This window comes from Dreissena polymorpha, chromosome 2 (genome assembly GCF_020536995.1).
Source record: "Dreissena polymorpha isolate Duluth1 chromosome 2, UMN_Dpol_1.0, whole genome shotgun sequence".
Classification (NCBI taxonomy): Eukaryota; Metazoa; Mollusca; class Bivalvia; order Myida; family Dreissenidae; genus Dreissena; species Dreissena polymorpha.
The window spans coordinates 94,830,239-94,846,166 of record NC_068356.1 but is presented as its reverse complement, the minus strand read 5'-3'; the positions used below and the strand labels follow the sequence as shown (position 1 = coordinate 94,846,166).

Here is a 15,928-nt window from a genome sequence, read left to right as displayed (position 1 = left end):
AAAAATAATGGGGGGGGATTCGGGGTAGGGGGGATTCGGGGGGCGTGGGGGATGGTTTGGGTGGAGTCTATTGTGGTATGTTAGGTAAGAGTTGTTTTGTCAAAGTATCAATCGAATCTAATCATAAATAAAGAAGTTATGGCAATTTTACCAAAATTTAATAATTTGACCTTGAGAGTCAAGGTCATTCAAAGGCCAAGGTAAAATTCAACTTGCCAGGTACAGTACCCTCATGACAGCATGAAAAGTATTTGAAGTTTAAAAGCAATAGCCTTGATACACTAGAAGTAACATGGATCTTAACACAAAATGTAACCATATTTTCAAATTTAATATGTCAAAAAAGGGCCATAATTCTGTAAAAATGACAACCAGAGTTGTGCAACTTGTCCTTTACTGTCCCCTTATGATAGTTTGCGAAGGTTCCAAGTATGAAAGCAATATCTATGATACTTTAGGGGTAAAGTGGACCAAAACACAAAACTTAACCAAATTTTCAAGTATAAAGGGCCCATAATTCCGTCAAAATGCCAGTCAGAGTTACATAACTTTGCCTGCACAGTCCCCTTACGATAGTTAGTAAGTGTTGCAAGTATGGAGGCAATAGCTTTGATACATTAGGAAAAAAAGTGGACCTCAACACAAAACTTAACAAAATTTTCAATTTTCTAAGTATAAAAAGGGCTCCTAATTCTGTCAAAATGCCAGTCAGAGTTTCGTAACTTTGCCTGCACAGTCCCCTTATGATAGTTAGTAAGTGTTGCAAGTATGAAAGCAATAGCTTTGAAAATGGACCTAAACACGAAACTTAACCAAAATTTTCAATTTTATAAGTATAAAAAGGGCACCGTATTCTGTCAAAATGCAAGCCAGAGTTATCTAACTTTGCCTGCCCAGTCCCCTCATGATAGTAAGTAAGTGTACCAAATTTTAATGCAATAGCATTGATACTTTATGATAAAAGTGGACCTAAACGCAAAAAACTTAACCGGACGCCGGCACCGACGCCAACGCCAAGGTAATGTCAATAGCTCATAATTTTTTTTCAAAAAATAGATGAGCTAAAAATAACCAGTCTATATTTATGTTAACATCAGGGTAATATTTACAATAACATCACTTTTATATCCAGAAAAATGTCACCCCAGCTTTGTATCTGTAATTTATCAAACATTAATTTTCATGACAAGTTTGAGTGTGAAAAACATCAAACTAATGAGAAAGGATTGAGTAAACAAGGGCCCGTATTCACCAACACATTCTTACACTTAGGAATAAAGACTTGGAACCAAGAAAAATGCATTCAGTGTTTGAATTGAAACAGGCCTCTACAAATGATTATGTCATTAACAAAATGTTCTACATGAAGAATTAAATAGATAGAGATGTTTTAAATGCCAAGCTTGACTCAAAATTCAAGCAATTATTGAATATATCAATTTAAAGAAAATTCTTTATTTTTAGACTCAAGTATAAGAATTGTTTGGTGAATACGGGGAATACGAGAAAAACATCAATATTGTGTGCAATATTTTGCCAATGAACTGTGATATGTTTAAGCAGATTTCAATTATAAAATATACATACATTTCACTTACTTATATATACTATAATTTGAACAACTTTATGTCGAAATATGATAAAACAAGGGCTGTTTGTAAAACATGCATGCCCCCCACATGGGCTGTCAGTTGTAGTGGCAGCCATTGTGTGATTATGTTTTTTGTCACTGTGACCTTGACCTTTGACCTAGTGACCTGAAAATCAATAGGGTTCATCTGCGAGTCATGATCAATGATGAAGTTTCATGATCCTAGACTTAAGCTTTCTTGTGTTATCATACAGAAACCATTTTACTGTGTCAAGTCGCCGTGAACTTGACCTTTGACCTAATGACCTGAAAGTCAACAGGGGTCATCTTCGAGTCATGATCAATGTACCTATGAAATTTTATGATCCTAGACGTAAGCATTTCTTGAGTTATCATCCGGAAACCATTTTTCTAAGTTGAGTCACCGTGACCTTGACCTTTGACCTAGTAACCTGAAAATTATTTGGGGTCATCTTCGAGTCACGATCAATGTACCTAAAAAGTTTCATGATCCTAGGCATAAGGGTTCTTGAGTTATTATCCGGAAACCATTTTTTACTATTTCTGGTCACCGTGACCTTGACCTTTGACCTTGTGACCTGAAATCAATAGGGGTCATTTGCGAGGCATGATCAATGTACATATGAAGTTACATGATCCTAGGCATAATTGTTCTTGAGTTATCAACCAGAAACCATTTTACTATTTCGGGTCACCGTGACCTTGACCTTTGACCTAGTGACCTGAAAATCAATAGGGGTCATCTGCGAATTATGATCAATGTACCTATGAAGTTTCATGATCCTAGGCCGAAGCGTTCTTGAGTTATCATCCGGAAACCATCTGGTGGACGGACGGACGGACATACAGACCGACATGAGCAAAACAATATACCCCCTCTTCTTCAAAGGGGGGCATAAATATAAGTGTATTTTGATTAAGCTCATTTTTAAAGAGGCCATTGTCCAATATGAATACTGCTGTATTAATTTGCATCCAAAGTAAATGACAAAAATAAAATTGAAACAGAACATTTGTATTGGATCTAAAACAAAATGCCAAAACAATCAAGAGAATGTTGATAAAACATGCATTTGCAGCCTATCAAAGACCTTGACCTATAAATTTTTCACTTTCTTTCCTCAATAGTTACCATACAAATTAGCACAATCGTGGTACTCAAAGAGTTCCATAGATAGGTAATTGAAACAGAATGGCCTACAGACCATGTTAAAGATGAACAGGCAAAAAACAAAATATCTGTCCCAAGCTTTTTCAAACAAGGAATAAAAATATATCAATCTTAAATGACAATATATTAAGTTTTTTTACCCCATTTTAGACTTACCGTCGGCATCCTTAGCCTCAAGATTCTTTGCTTTAAGAACTGTGGCTTTGAGGATCACAATTGGAGGCTGAAAGGAAGGAAAAGTAATTTATTAAGATTTCATAAAAGAATACACACTTTTTTTTGGATTTGCTTGTTGGATTAGTTGGTTGGATTTCACATCCAGACCCAATTTATCCTTAAATTCATGTGAGGGTGCGTAACTACGTTTATTTTGTTAAAAATATTCAAATCTAAAATAAACATTCACAAGAATTTAACCCTGCAAAGGAATTGTAATCGTAACAATGAATGTATGAAGATTCTCAGCAAAATTACTAAGGAATACGCATGCACTGGTATCTAAAGACATTTTAGGATATAATCTATTTTCTAGTACATTGTATTTAGAAAATGTAATGATTCAATAAAGAACCTTTCATTGTTTGGCCTTAAGAGTTTTACCTCAGTGCCCTCTTACTGCAAGCAAAAACTTTTAATTACTGAGACAGAATTATAGCAGCTTCTTGGTCTTTCCAACTTCTATAAATTTGCTGTAAAATTAACAACACAAACTAATGTTGCTTTTTAAGATCAAATGTCTCAATAAAATGCTTTTTTCTTGGTAATCAAACTGATCTATTGCTTGTTTCTCCTGTAGTCTAAACTAGGCGGGTTTGAACATCTATTATGGTGATTGTGATAAAACCAATTTTCCAGTTTTGCACATGAATCCTTTACCACTTAGATACATATATTGACCCATTTGTGTTTCCTTAGAAAGATATATTTAATTGAATACCTTTCTTACTAGAATCAAGTTTTAAAGGTTTCATTTTTTACCCTTAAATACTGATGAGCAGCAATCAGTATAAAACCTGAACAGCCTGCGAGTAACTGGTTTTATGCTGTTTGCAAAAGCCATTTTCACTTTGCTTCTTATGAGGGAAAGGGTTAACTGTAAACAAATATACCCTTGCAGTTGACACGAGCATTTATTCACCTTAAATAATATTGATGATGCATACAAAACATTGTTTCTCAATAAATCTTTTTCTGAATTTCTATCACAATGGTTTAGCATATAAATTAATGTTTTCCGTCTCCAGTAATAATCTGTCCTCAAGCATTCATAGAGAAATGAATATGTCCTCACCAGTTCTAGCCTAAACTTGACATATATAACACCCGTCATGCAAAAATGGGTCTGCCCATTTGCAAAATTTGATAAGAGCTACCAAGACTGCCACAAGTTCATGCTAGGATCTGCGGTCTTATTTTTAAGACAGTTCAGAGAGATGATTGCGCAGGCTGGTCTGAAGCTAAGCTGGCAGCATATAGCATAAGACCCATTTTTGCATGACATGTCTCATATGATTGCCCACTTGATAACACGAGAACCATCAGTGCTACCCGATGGAACTGTCATTCAAATAAGATCCGACAAAATTGTCTTTTATATAAACATCATTATGCAATTTACTCTGAAATTTTTAATTAAGGCATTTTATATGATGTAATTATAGCATTTTAAAAACTTCAACATGGGCTGTTTGTAAAACATGCATGCCCCCCATGGGCTGTCAGTTGTAGTGGCAGCCATTGTGTGAATACATTTTTTGTCACTGTGACCTTGACCTTTGATCCAGTGACCTGAAAATCAATAGGGGTCATCTGCCAGTCATGATCAATGTACCAATGAAGTTTCATGATCCTAGGCCTAATTATTCTTGAGTTATCACCAGGAAACCATTTTACTGCATTTTACTGTTTTGAGTCACTGTGACCTTGATTTTTGACCTAGTGACCTGAAAATATATTGGGGTCATCTGCCAGTCATGATCAATGTACCTATGAAGTTTCATGATCCTAGGCATAAGCATTCTTGAGTTATCATCTGGAAACCATTTCACTATTTCGAGTCATTGTGACCTTGACCTTTGACCTAGTGACCTGAAAATCAATAGGGGTCATCTGCCGGTCATGACCAATGTACCTATGAAGTTTCATGATCCTAGGGGCAAGCATTCTTGAGTTATCATCCGGAAATGATTTCACTATTTCGAGTCACTGTGACCTTGACCTGTGACCTAGTGACATGAAAATCAATAGGGGTCATCTGCCAATCATGATCAATGTACTAATGAAGTTTCATGAGCCTAGGCCTAAGCGCTCTAGAGTTATAATCCGGAAACCATCTGTAAGACAGACCGACCGACAGACGGACTGACAGACAGACATGTGCAAAACAATACACCCCCTCTTCTTCGAAGGGGAGCATAAGAAGACTTAGTAAATGTTTTGTGTTTCATAGAAACTCAGGTCCAATTTTAAATCAATGGTCAGTGGACTAACATTTCAATATTGCTTGATTTTCTTTTCATCAAAAATACTTTTTGGGATAGAAGTTTGTATTCTTTATAAGGCTGATAAGTTACTGATAAAAAACAATGAGTGGACCAACATGTGCAAAACAATATACCCCCTCTTCTCGAAGGGGGGCAAAATCAGACTGTTTTCTTTTTCATAGAAACTGGTCCATTTTTAGATGGTCACTTTAGCGACCGTCTAAAGTGCTTAGTGTTAAATTCAGGTCGGTACGGCCTAGGTATGACAATTTCCGCTTACTAGGCACGAAGAAAGAGTTGTATAATTTATGCAAGAGGTTTGAGTTCTCCAATTATGTTTATTCACAAATGGAAACATTATATTAATATCGTGTTAAATGCGTTAGTTTCGAATGGTGTTTTATAGAAAAGAATAAAAAAACAATGATCGTATTGTAAGTGTCGCGGAGGAGATTGTTTTTGAATGATTAAAATAGTCCACTTTCTGCTGCGTCTGCGTGACGTAGTATTTTCCCTCATCTCACTCATAAATCTGAGGCTGGCGATAAACAAAGGGGAGTCCGAGTGAGAATAGCGCACTAGTATAAGGTTACGCTTGTTTATATTCACAGGTCTTAATAATATGTTGACCACGAGTTCAACAATTATTACAGGGATACGATAGACAACATAAAAAATGTTTCATTATCGATGAAACTGTTGAAAAACATTTAAATATAACAAGAATATTCTCTAAAAACTAAAGTCTTACTGTTTTGAAATAAGGTTTGGAATTTTGGTTTCCAAATAACTTAATTCAAAACAAAAGTTTAGTTATAGTGTTTTTTACTTTTTAGTAGCATATTTACCGCATTATAATGTGTGTTATAATAGGAAAACCATACATTAGTAAAATTCAATCTGCCTTCGCACATAGAAGGAATGGGTCAATTAGGTGCTGCGTTTCCTTTGCTTACTTCAGTTAGAGGTCAATTCTTTACGTAAAAGCAATCACAAGGCCCCGGCTTCAAAGGAATTGCGGAGCGTTCTTACATAATAAAAGTCGTAGTCACATGGTATTTGCATTTAGCGTCCTATTTGGTCACGTGGTTCTTTTTCGCAGGTGTTTTGGCATTCATGATATGAGGCTATTAATTAATAGATGCGCCTGTCGATAAACAAAGGAAAGTTTACGGGCGATAACAACGCGATAGGTTACGCTCTCACATACAACTCAATGACGTAGTACAGGTCGTAAATTGAGAGATTTGGGAAAAAGTTGACGCTTATTTATATTCTCAATTTATATAACGTTGAACATAAGTTCAACAATAACTTCAGCGATACGATAGACAAAAACAAAAAAATGTTTCATAATCGCTAAACCCGAATATAAGAAACAATTTATAATAATAATACGAATTAGCTGTTTCATAACCTCGTTCATGCTTTTACAGCGGGTATTTCTGGAAAACATTCTTTGGTTCTCAACAGATAGCGGCGATCTTTTGTATTTACGGGTGCTAGCAACGCAATAGTACGTAGAAGGTTAGTAGAAGGTTTAGCTTGTTTATATTAACAGTTCTCAATACATAGACAGTTGGATATGAGTTCATCAATTACTACAGGCATACTATAGGCAACCTCGAAAATGCTTTATAATCGCTAAAACCGAAAACAACTAAATATATTATATTAAATATATTTATAACAATAAATGTCTTTTAAAAATGTAGTCGGCGTATACGCTGATTTTGAAATAAAGTTAGCAATTTACTTTTCTTAATAATTAAATACAATTTATCAAAAGTTAAACTATTGTGTTGTGTTTTTCACTTGTAAGCTGCATATTCACCGCATGAAATGTGTGTTAGCATTGTAAAAGTAAATAAAAAATATAGTACGGGAGAGCACTTCATATGTGTCCTCATATGCCTTGTTATGAGTATCTTTCTTCACTATCGAAATATATTGTATGTTTATATTTGATTTAAACACAGTTTTCTTTCGACACATTTAAATCACACATCAATAGCGCCGTCATGCAAAAATGGGTCTTCGGCAAGCGTTTGTTAAACCCAAGATGTGCTCTTGCGCAGTCAGGCCATAGGCGATGCTGTTTGCTTTAAAATCACTCAATATGTTATGTTTCTCCTTACCAGAAGGAGGGATAGCTGAATGGGCTATTTATATGATAGGCGCATATGGAATAAGACCCATTTTCGCATGACGAAGGTCATTACAAATCTCATTGCGAATTGAAAATGCCACATTTACGAACAATGCTTTTTGATACAAAATTGATTTCAAAATAGCAAACTTGTTAATAATGGCAGCCTATCCACACATAAAGGAATGATTTCCAGACGTGCTGACCATGTACGGCAAACATTGTGGTATCATAATTAAACGATTTTCTCTTATCGTGACACTATACTATTTCGCTAATGATTGTTTTCTCATCTTGGAGGTGAAAGTGAAATTCTGCGAGATGGATTGTAACGCGTAATTGTAACAGGGCCACAATTTGTGTCGTCTGAGCATACAGAGTTTAGTCCGGAATTCCTTACACTGAACAGTGCTACATCCTTTGAATTGAGCACATACCGTAGGTTTCCACGTATAGCGCGCAGTTTTTTACCTCCAAAAATCAAATTAAAAAGTTGATGCGCGTTATACATTGATACAACGCTATCCTGGCTGCTAAATTGGTAAAAATATGTTGTGTAATCGTAAATAATCAAAATGGCCGCCATGTTTTTTTTCCAGAAAACCACCACCCTATAATCTTACTGACTGAGGGGCCATTGTCGAAACAACCATAAGTCGCTACTGGTAGGTATGAACGCTGTAGAAGAAGTTTTGTCAAAATAAATTTGTTTGAATAAACTTGCGGACATTTCTTTGTTTGTGTTTTAACACTTCCTTTTCGATGAATTACGATGGGGATTGTTGTCGAGAGCAGGCAAAGGTAGGTGCGAACGAGGTCTTTTTACGGGTAACGGTAGGTGTGAAAGGGGATCATTTTGCACTTCGTAATTGGCAGATGATATTGAGTAATATGTGCCACGACTTGTGACAATATGCAATTGCATTTTGTGTGTATAAATATTCAACGTTCAACTGTGGTGTTTCAAACTATCGTTAGCAATCGCCTGAACTACAACACAGAGAGATATTGACATCGTCCTTCGCCCGCATACCTCAACAATTGTATCCCTGTCTTCTATGCGTAATTCAAATTTACCGGTAATGCCCACGCTTTCCCCGAGGAAAAATCACACGATGTACACTAATTCTTATTTTCTCACGTTTTTCACGAAATGCACGTGGACTGTTAATCTTTTGCAAGAAAATTATAAAATTGTCAGAAAAGTATAGTGCTATGCAACCCCTGCTCCTAATCATAATGACGCTTCCTATTTTGAATGCTTAATTAAGCTTTCCAATGCCCCGGATTATTGGACTGTGTAATAGTAAAATGGCGGCCATTTTCGGTCCGATTTGGTGGTTTTATTGTCTTGAAATATTTTTTTCTCCATTTTTGCATTTAAAAAACAGCCTGCGCGCTATACACGGGTGCGCGCTATACGTGGAAACCTACGGTACGCAGTGATGTAGCAAAAATTCAGAGGTTGTATCTCGAATCAGCTTATTAAATATTCGAAAATATTCATGCGTGTCTGTTGGCGTTATGTAAACGTCACTAAGATGAAAACTGAAACAGCTTCGCCTAAAAGCGCATTAGTCCTCTATACCTATGTTTATGTAAGCGTTGTTGACACCGTGTGAACTGCTCGGGTAACATGTAAAGCATAAACAGCAATGTTTATATACTTTTATTCCTCCATATACAAGATACAAAGATTATTGTATATTTTGAATTTGTATATGGTGTAAAAAATCAAAAGTTTTGTACACGGAACTTTCATTATTAATTTATTTTCTTGGTGAGATAGTCATTTCATATTAGAAAAAATATTCCTTTAATATGATGGTAACTGCATATTTTCTTTATATTAAGTTCTCATTACCATTTTCATCATACTTTCTATGCTTTCAGAACTTCCAAAAAGCATGCTGTTTTTTATTTTGTCTTAGTTATTTCTATGAAATAATAAGGATGATAAAAAGTGCACACAAAACTCGACCGGTGCGCTATGACACACACTTTATAAAGTTGAATGGCGTGTGTTTATTTCAAACTTGCGATTGATGTTGAAAAATGAATTGCGTGTTAAATTATGCAATAGCGAACATGTTCAGTGCCTTCAGCGCTTTGATTAAATCAATGGTCCAAGGACTAACATTTCAATATTGCTTGATTGTCTTTTCATCAAAAATGCTTTTTGGGATAGAAGTTTTTTTTCTTAATAAGGCTGATTAGTTCCTGATAAAAAACAACATCACATAGTTAACTACTGGAGAACTAAAGCAATTTAAAGCATTGTTTACTGTAACATCTCACTCTTTATTGCATGCTTCTATTTCTCAGAATCATTATATACTCCTCGGAATTACAGGCTCTTGTCCTTCTGGGAGATATAAAAGTATCAAGGCCATACTTCATGTAATTGAACTAGTCTTTCTTTAGCTGGATTTTGAGGGAATGGTTAGTGATCTCCCAAAATTACACCACTTTTGGGATGTTCAAATGCTGCCAAAACACACCAAACCACATGAGATATCAAGTCAAGCCTCAGTAACACACTCATGGTATTGCTCGATCAGAAAAAACTCATTGCCCCCGTAATCAAATTTTGTTTGCAGAACTTGTCAATACCATGTCTGCTTTTGTTTTCGGCTCCTTTAATTGAAGTTTATCTGTTGTGCAATTCTGATCAGTAGCATCATTGCAACTAAACATCACAAAAAACATTACTAACATATGTCAGGATATGTCTTTAAGGAATATTGTGAGATGATTGAATATACCACAAAGTACAAGTTATCTGCTATGGCGCAGTCATTACAGTAAATTATCTCAAGCCATCTGTGACTTTGTTCTTGGCTTTCAATGTGTACATTTCATTCGTCCTTGATTAAATAACGACATTTATTTTATGCTTTCCGGTGGTTTATAGAGAAATATCTGTGAATTAAAACTGATTACCGTCTTCACTATTTCAAACAGTAAAAAAATTAACAGTGAAAATTATCAATAATTTAAATTGTTTATGCGCAACTTTTTTTTAGATAAAATTGTTTGGTTTCCCCGTTGTGACCCCCAATCTTACCAAGGGTGACTACTCTGCAATAAACGTTTATAACAATATACAAATTAGCTTCCAGTGAACATACATGTAATGACATTTCTGGGCACCTAGGAAGGAATTTGATTGTCAAATGGCAAAAATACAAAAATAATCAATCGTAAGCATAAAATAAATCTCAAATTGGTTGATTTGGGTGGAAAATCGATTTTAATTCACTTGTGATCGTGAAAATATTATTTTATATGATCACAAGTAGATTAATATCATATTCCACTTAATCCAACAAATATATCCTCTTTATCAAACTTATTTGGGATTATAATAATGATCCATACATGTGAAATTTACTTTTATTGAGAAACAGTTATTGTTGATTGATATTTTTTTTTTTTACAATAATAATTTAAATAAAACAGAAACGACTTAACATGAAGATATAAATGGACATCTAAGGAAATTTTTTGGGTATTTTACAGGAAAACAATGTTCATAGCCTATTTTCACTTCATTTTACCAGTCAGGGTAACTGAACTTTAACATGTCCATATTACCCAAGCTTTCTCAAAAACAACTTCTATCAAACAAGAAGCATAAGAAGATGACATACTTTTTACTTTGCTTGGTAGGTTTTAAGCAATATGAATAACTCTTCACATTTATATTCAATTGGCATTATAATTTATCACCCTTTCAGGTTTATTTGACAGTTGAATGTAAGTCTTGTGATTATGTGTTTTAATAAAATGTTCCTCATACAAGACCATACATCATTACCAAGGTAATCTATATTTTCAACAATGCTTTTTTGTCTTTGTCATTATTATAACATTATAAGGGAAAAAAAGGAAATTAAGTTACTCGCTATATAACAAAGTCCATTTGCTTGCACTGCCACAATTTTAAAACAATATGATAAACTAAAGAATTTGTATGTTCTAACTTAAATGGTACATAGCAAAAACGGAATATTATATGACAATTCAATGAAATATTTGCTTTTTCCTGTGTTAAATTTACTTTGCACTTAATTAATTGTTATTTAAATGTTTAACCTTCAATCAAACAGAAATGCAGATTCTTTTGGATTTTTTTGCAGCATACATCATTAAATTTTGGGTTATTTTCTTTTTGCCTCACAAAATATCTTAATTTTCTAGAATATCATGGTTTGTTAATTCACTAATAAACATATGTCATATACAATTTTCAGTGCTTCTAAAGAATAACTACGTTGACACCTATTTGTTTTCTCAATTAATGGTTCCTTTCCATAAATTACAATAACAACAAAAGTAAAATATTTTCTTTCAGACAACTGAACATTATTTAATTCAGGGAATAAACAGAAAGGCCAATATTTGCATGAATAATATCTTTTGAGACACCCACACCCTAATAGATCATTATATATTTTGTAGCTTGGAAATACATCTCCACTTTCACACCTAAAATGAAATATTAAAGTACCAATCACTATAAAACTATTAAGTATATCCTATAAAATAGTAATATCCTATATCACAGGGCTGACAGTAATTGGTTGTTTAACAGTCTCAGACAACCCATTATTTGTTCTGAAATTGCTTTGCTAAGAACTAGCTAGTCCAGTGGGACAAGTAAATTATGTTCACTTTTACAAGAAGTATAAATATTTCTTCAGACAAAATTGGGAAATTTGCTAAACATCCTGTACAAAATTGTTGCTGAATATGTGGTCTGCTTAAACCCTAACCTCACACCGTTTTGGCAATCGCACAAGGCTCCCCACGCATCTAAAAATTATTCAGAAGGTCTATATTGTATAATTGCCACCAACACTGCCATTGCCACTAAGCCATGACACATTGTTTTGTATTATGTTAACATATCATTTCGCAAGTTCAAGACACCGCCAGAGTTAAGCATTTGCGTGGCGGTGTTGCAGAGAACCCTGTGGGATGGTGTTTGCATTGCCGTGAGGTCTTCTAAAGCGCCATGACCATTGAAGCCAGAAGGACACTGCACAAAGGACGTATCTGAAAAGGGTGGCTTTTACAAGTCAAATGATCTGCATATACACGAGTTTTTGCCATAAGCGTGCAGGTGTGCAAAATGTTGCCCTCCATGAGAATGATGTAGGGAACCTGTGAATACATCTAAGAATGCAGTGTGAAGGCAGTGAAGTCGCATCATGAGGTCGCTAAGCGTGTGCTTTATTAAATGCCAAATAACATATTTTGAGGCAACCACATGTTTTTTAGAACGTCATGCATACTGTGGTAAGATTTCCATCGTTTGAAATAGAATTTATCACGACAAGGGTAACATTTATCACTTTGATTCAGAAGATAAAGATGGTTACATGAATTCTAGTAAGCTATTGGTTTTGAAACGAACATGTAATCTAACATTATCATTCAACTGTTAATTCTTTTTCTAGTATCAAACTTTATGAAATGAAAACTTAAAGAATTAGGAACAAGAGCTGTGTTTGCGAAACATAATGCCCCCTACTGCACTTAAAAGTAAAACAGCAGCTATATTGCAATTGAAAACAAGTTACAGTCCATTGATATTTGACAAATTTACAAGCCTATCCAAACACATTTTGGAGAAAAATCCAGACGTGTTATTTTGAAGAGAATTCCGAGGCCTGTTTAACTTCGTGAAAAATCAATAGAACTCACACTTCATTCTGTAAGTCATCGTGGAAGACTCACTCACCAAAAATCAGCTTAATATCTGAAAGCGTTTTGTAAAAAAACTCCGGAAAACAGTTGTTATACAGAAAAAATCCATGGCCCATAACTCCTACAAAAATCTGAGGACCACAACGAAACTCACACTATATCTGTAAGTCATTTTGATTGACTCACATATCAAAAACCAGGTTAATATTTTAAAGTGTGTCATAATTTTTTTCCGGAAAACGGTTATTATAAAGAACATTGCCAAGTCCAAGGCCCATAACTTTGCCAAAAATCACTGGACCAGAATGAAACTCACAGTTCATTAGTTAGTCATAAAGGTTGACTCACATAACAAAAATCAGCCAAATATCTGAAAGCATTTTTTTTTAAACTCTGAACAAGGGCTGTTTGTAAAACATGCATGCCCCCAAAATGGGCTGTCAGTTGTAGTAGCAGCCATTGTGTGATTATGTTTTATGTCACTGTGACCTTTGACCCAGTGATCTGAAAATCAATAGGGGTCATCTGCCAGTCATAATCAATTTACCTATGAAGTTTCATGATCCTAGGCGTACGCATTCTTGAGTTATCATCTGGAAACCATTTTTACTCTTTCGAGTCACTGTGACCTTGACCTTTGACCTAGTGACCTAAAGGAGTCATCTGCAAGTCATGATCAATATCCCTATGCAGTTTTATGATCCTAGGCGTAAGCATTCTTGAGTTATCATCTGGAAACCATTTTACTGTTTCAAGTCACTGTGACCTTGACCTTTGACCTAGTGACCTGAAAATCAATAGGGGTCATCTGCCAGTCATGATCGATGTACCTATGAAGTTTCATGATCCTAGGCGTAAGTATTGTTGAGTTATCATCCAGAAACCATTTTACTATTTTAAGTCACTGTGACCTTGACCTAGTGATCTGAAAATCAATAGGGGTCATCTGCCAGTCATGATTAATGTACCTATAAAGTTTCATGAACCTAGACGTAAGCGTTCTTGAGTTATCATCTGGAAACCAACTGGTGGGGACGGAGACCTCACGACACCGGTACATAATATAATCTGCAAATGTGATCCTAAACTGCATCCAGGAACGAGTCACTGTGACCTTTGACCTAGTGACCTCAAAATCTATAGGGGTCATCTGCCAATCATAATCAATGTACCTATGAAGTTTCATGATCCTAGGCGTAAGCGTTCTTGAGTTATCATTCGGAAACCATCTGGTGGGGACGGAGACCCCATGACACCAGTACATAATATAATCTGCAAATGTGGTCCTAAACTGCATCCAAGAACGAGTCACTGTGACCTTGATCTTTGACCTAGTGACCTCAAAATCAATAGGGGTCATCTGCCAGTCATGATCAATGTACCTATGAAATTTCATGATCCTAGGTGTAAGCATTCTTGAGTTATCATCCAGAAACCATCTGGTGGACGGACGGACATACGGACGGACCGACATGTGCAAAACAATATACCCCCACCCCCTCTTCTTTGAAAAGGGGCATAAAAATGGAACGCCGGAAGGAGAAATGGACAGACTATATTTCAACCTACCGGTGGAATAACAAAGAATTTAGTAAGATTTACAGGAATTATTCTAGCAATTTTGGCTAGACAAGCGCCTTTAAAAAATTGACAAGTTAATTATAGATCTGTCAATTTGAGTTCCTATTTAACATGCTCATCATTCCATTTTACAACTCTCAAAATAGATTATCAGCTGTTATTTGCGACATGCTGGCAACAAGAATATTTGTTCATCCCTTGTGGACAACAGCCTGGAGTCTTACCCTTTGCATGCTGGGAAATTTGTTGTCTGCTAAAATGTCGTCTGCGGAATTTCTAAAATTAGCATTTTCTTAGATTTTTTTCAAAGAATACTATCAGAATAGCAAACAGTTTGGATCCTGATGAGACGCCACGTACTGTGGCGTCTCATTTGGATCCAAACTGTTTGCAAAGGCCTTCAAAATTCGGTTCCAGCACTGAAAGAGCTATGGTCTTTTTGAGTTGCAGAGATTTAATTGTTCAAGTTATATAATACTGACACTTTTTTTCCTATCAATGGCATATTGAACAAGCAAGGCTGGGCTATTAAGCTATCACTAACAAAACAAACCTTAAGGTCTTACTCAAATGTAAAAACAAGATAAAGTAACATATAAGTGTATTGGAAAGAATAACTGTCCAAAGAGACACTGTAAGAGTCATAAATTGGAAAACAAAGTCAGACCTTAATAATCGTTAGTGTATTTGCTAAAGCAGCAAGTTTCTTTTATAGCAGGGAAAGTACATGAAACTGTTTTTTCGACTTAGCATTTTTAGGTCAGTTTGACATTCAACTTTCACTTTGGTTGCCAACCAATTGTCCATTACAAACAGAAAGAGATACATTATTTATTAACCAGACATGCTATGAAGACCTCAAATGTGAATATTCAGACTCTTCACAAGAACAATAAACACAGTAAATATCTGTTTCTTGCCAAAACCTCACTTCCAGGGGGATTCTGTTGTGCACTTTTCTGTGGACTATAAATATTATGTTTTGTATAGTGGACAATAAATACAGAAGCATATCAATGACCTGTCAGCACTCATTAAGCCAAACCAAATGTATAGCTCGATATCAAACAAGAGATTGCCAAGCATTATGGTCCCCTACCGGTGAAACTCCACTATTGTCATATTTTTTATATATATTTGTTGCCATAGCAACCAGAATTCTTGGCGTAGGATTAAAATGAAATGACGTGCCTAATGACTGTAAGGTAAAATAACTG

At 35.2% G+C, this 15,928-nt stretch overlaps 1 protein-coding gene across 4 annotated transcripts in view; it reads right to left on the bottom strand.

Annotated features, from left to right (window-relative positions):
• Nucleotides 1-15,928, bottom strand: part of LOC127868113 (BAI1-associated protein 3-like) — a 163,011-nt gene that overhangs the window by 78,936 nt on the left and 68,147 nt on the right. For all 4 annotated transcript variants that reach the window (XM_052409723.1, XM_052409724.1, XM_052409726.1 and 1 more), the window contains one exon: nucleotides 2,940-3,006. In XM_052409723.1, coding sequence (XP_052265683.1) covers nucleotides 2,940-3,006 — 67 coding nt within the window. The remainder of the gene's footprint in view (nucleotides 1-2,939; nucleotides 3,007-15,928) is intronic.